At 53.0% G+C, this 3,614-nt stretch overlaps 1 protein-coding gene across 1 annotated transcript in view; it reads right to left on the bottom strand.

The window, feature by feature from the left end:
- The window catches only part of CHAF1B (chromatin assembly factor 1 subunit B), a 21,006-nt gene that overhangs the window by 12,998 nt on the left and 4,394 nt on the right, over positions 1-3,614 (bottom strand). The window contains exons 4-5 of the mRNA XM_006774149.2: positions 2,522-2,639; positions 2,079-2,182 (exon numbers count right to left, since the gene is read on the bottom strand). Of these exons, the coding sequence (XP_006774212.2) occupies positions 2,079-2,182; positions 2,522-2,639 (222 nt within the window). The remainder of the gene's footprint in view (positions 1-2,078; positions 2,183-2,521; positions 2,640-3,614) is intronic.

The following is a 3,614-nucleotide window of genomic DNA, read 5'->3' as shown; positions in this document are numbered from 1 at the left end:
TGATGGAGACAGGGGATAATAGAGCGAGGCAAGCTAGAGGATGGGGTAGCTGACAGCACCCAGATAAAAGAGCAGCTGGTGCAGAGGGGATGGAAGGGGACTGTGGCGGCAGGAGAATCACACCAGCCTGCACGACGGGAAAGGGAGGAAGAGGCTGGGAGAAAACATCACGCCTGAGTGAAGGACTGCAGGGCTAAGTATCAGCCACTACTGAGCTGTGGCTTTCATTGCTCTTTATGTTCCTACTAGAGACGAAATTCGTGCATAGCGGGGTGGGGGGGATCCCTCAGCCAGGCCTGCACCCTCTCCAATCCAGGATCCCTCTTGCAATCCGGAACCACTGGCTCCTAACTACTCACCTGCCTGCCTGCCTGATCCCCCTAACCCTCTGCCGGCCTGATGCCTCTAACTGCTCTCCCCTGCCAGCCTGACCCCCTTAACTGCCTAACTGCTCTCCCCTCCTACCTGATCCCCCTAACTGCCTAACTGCTCTCCCCTCCTGACCGATCCTCCTAACTGCCTAACTGTTCTCCCCTGCCAGCCTGATCCCTCTAACTACCTAACTGCTCTCCCCTCCTGCCCAATCCCAACTGCCTAACTGCTCTCCCCTCCTGCCCGATCCCCCTAACTGCCTAACTGTTCTCCCCTGCCAGCCTGATCCCTCTAACTGCCTAACTGCTCTCCCCTCCTACCTGATCCCCCTAACTGCCTAACTGCCACCTTCTCCCTTCTCCCACGGTGCTGCCTTCTCCCGCAGCCTCTGCAAAAGGGACCACGGCGCTGGACCAGGCCTTGGCCCTCACAGCCAGCGCAGCCTTGGCCCGATCTGAGCGCCCTCGGCCCTTGCAGCTGCTGTGGCTTTGTCTGGAAGGACATCCTCCCTAATTAGCATATTACCCTTTTATTAGTATAAATAACTGCCAGAAACCAATTCTAGCATGTCATAATTGCAAGAGTTTCATCAAAAGGTTGATGGAACTTAGGGACTTAACAAGGGGTGAGTCACACATGTAGTCACCTGTTGGGAATGGCTGACGGCATTTCCCCAAACCTGAGAAGGGATGATTGCTTGGCTGCCAGACAGCTCAGGGCATCTTAATCTACATGTTATTGCCTCCTACTGGCCAAACACCTAAACAGCCGCAGGCTAATTCTTCCATTCTGACAATGCCTCCGTACAAAAACCCTACCCTTTGAAGTGTGTATCTCTGCCTCGCCTCAGGACAAACTGTGTTAATAAAAAGCATGGGGCCCTGAGACGAGAAGAACTTAGATCTTAGTTTCCTTTCAACTAGGCTCCTCTGACCCCCCAAATGCCTTTCAAAATTACACTTCGTTTCTGGACTCCTATGTCATCTACGCACAGCCTTCTCCAGATTCCTGAACACTCCTTGATGCCGGAACAAGAACCCCGGCAGGTAACTTCTCACGTGTCTACTGCATCCCCAACTAGAGGACAGGTTCTTTCCAAGCAGTGAGGGCCTGGCTGGCGTGGCTCAGTGGTTGAGCATCAACCCTTGCACCAAGTTCGATTCCCGGTAAGGGCACATGCCCGGGTTGCAGGCTCGATCCCCAGTGTGGGGCGTGTAGGAGGCAGCTGATCAGTGATTCTCTCTCATCATTGATGTTTCTATCTCTCTCTCCCTTCCTCTCTGAAATCAATAGAAATACTTTTTTTTTTTTTTTAAAGGCAGCAAGGTGCCTTCACCTCCTGAAATGGAACCTTGGTCGTGTCTACCAACATGGAGCAGGGAACACCCCTGAATGGAGACTTCCCCAGAGCTAAGCGCCACGAAGGCAGGGGTCAGCCTGTCCCTCCACGGCTGCCTCCCGGGCACGGGGCACCCACCTTGCTCGGCACCAGGGACTCAGGACACCACCCTAAGCCCAGGCTTCCTGCCCGGGACCCTCAAACTGAGCTCGATACACGGCACCTGGGCTAATCCCTAATCTGTTGTACCCTACTCGTTTTCGCTCCTTAAAGAAACGCGTCTGATGCCTTTAAAGATAAAGCAGGTTAGGCTTTGTAGACACGTAGGATGTGCCTCCCCGGATAATAACAGAAGCGTATCAGCTACCTTTACTGACGTCCCAGATGATGGCCGTGTTGTCCACAGAGGCGGAAGCCATCAAATTGCCATCGGTGGCCCAGCAGATATCGTACACATCTTCTAGGTGGCCCCTGGGATCCAGAGGGGGACGGGGGAAAGGAGAGAAAGAGGACAAGAAGTGTAAAGGCAGACCCAGGCACCACACGTTAGAATGAGATGTTAGAAACTGCCGCTGGGACTATCTGAGCTACAGCCACGACCGACCACATCCAAGGATATCTGTCTTTAAAACCGATTCGATTTTACTTGTTAGCAGAAACTCAGGAAATCCATTTTAATCATGCTTTTCTCTTTTAGAACCATTCTCTTATTGCTGTCTCGCATACGGAAAAGTTTCAAGGGAGATACAAAGTCAGAGCGCACTGTCAGCTGAATGCAGCCCTCGGGGAGGACGCGCCCGCCCCCAGCACCTCAGCGTCTTCACCACCGTCCAGTTCTCCTTGTTCAGCTCCGCCTCGTCCTGGTCCTGGAAGGCCACCTGCTCGGGCTCCTTGCTGTCGTTCACCTTCCACAGCAGAATGACCGCATCTGGCGGGATGAACGGGACAGGCCTGCTCTACCGCTCGCCCGTGGCTCCCGGGTTTTAGGCTATTAAACAGGTACCTTGTTCAGCTACGGCCGCGAGCACTGACTTCTAAGAATGCTGAGGGGAAAACAGGTTTGCCTTCTGAGCTAAAACCCCAAGATCAAACTCATACCAGATCAGAGCTAGACAAGTCGCCTTCAACAGAAGGGTCCCCTGGCGGGCCAATCACCACTGCAGAGCGACTAACAAACCAAAAGGCAGAGCCGAGAAACAACCGAGTAAAAAGAAACCCGCGCTGGTGGGATGATAGCTCCGTCGGTTACGTCGTCCTCCCCATATGCAAGGTTGCAGGTTCCGTCCCCAGTCAGGTCACATACGGGTACCCATCAAACAATGAATCATCAATAAGAGGAACAACAAATGTCTCTCTCTCTCTCTCTCTCTCTCTGTCTTTCTCTGTCTCTCTCTCTCAAATCAATAAATAAAAATTTTAAGTAAATTAAAAGGAAAAAAAAAACGCCAAAACCGGTTTGGCTCAGTGGATAGAGCGTTGGCCTGCGGCCCAGCCCCGATCAGGTCCCCTGGACCGTGTGGCCTGTGGGTGTCCAGAGGCGGCAGGTAGCGAGGAGGAGGAGCCTGGGGTGAGGAGGCGACGATCGCAGCCCAGGTTCCTGCCTGTTTGCCTGGGTTCACAGCATAGCAGCTCATCCTGGTCAGCTGAGTGGCACTCCCACTGTGGTAGCACACTGACCACCAGGGGGCAGCTCCTGCATTGAGTGTCTGCCCCCTGGTGGTCATTGCGTGTCATAGAAACTGGTCGTTCTGCTGTTCAGCCTATTTGCATATTAGCCTTTTTAAAAAAAAATACATTTTATTGACTTTTTACAGAGAAGAAGGGAGAGGGATAGAGAGTTAGAAACATCGATGAGAGAGAAACATCGATCAGCTGCCTCCTGCACACTCCCTACTGGGGATGT

This window comes from Myotis davidii, unplaced genomic scaffold (genome assembly GCF_000327345.1).
Source record: "Myotis davidii unplaced genomic scaffold, ASM32734v1 scaffold227, whole genome shotgun sequence".
In the NCBI taxonomy this organism is placed as follows: domain Eukaryota; kingdom Metazoa; phylum Chordata; class Mammalia; order Chiroptera; family Vespertilionidae; genus Myotis; species Myotis davidii.
The sequence above is the reverse complement of the archived record's forward strand: the minus strand, read 5'-3'. Positions and strand labels throughout refer to the sequence as shown.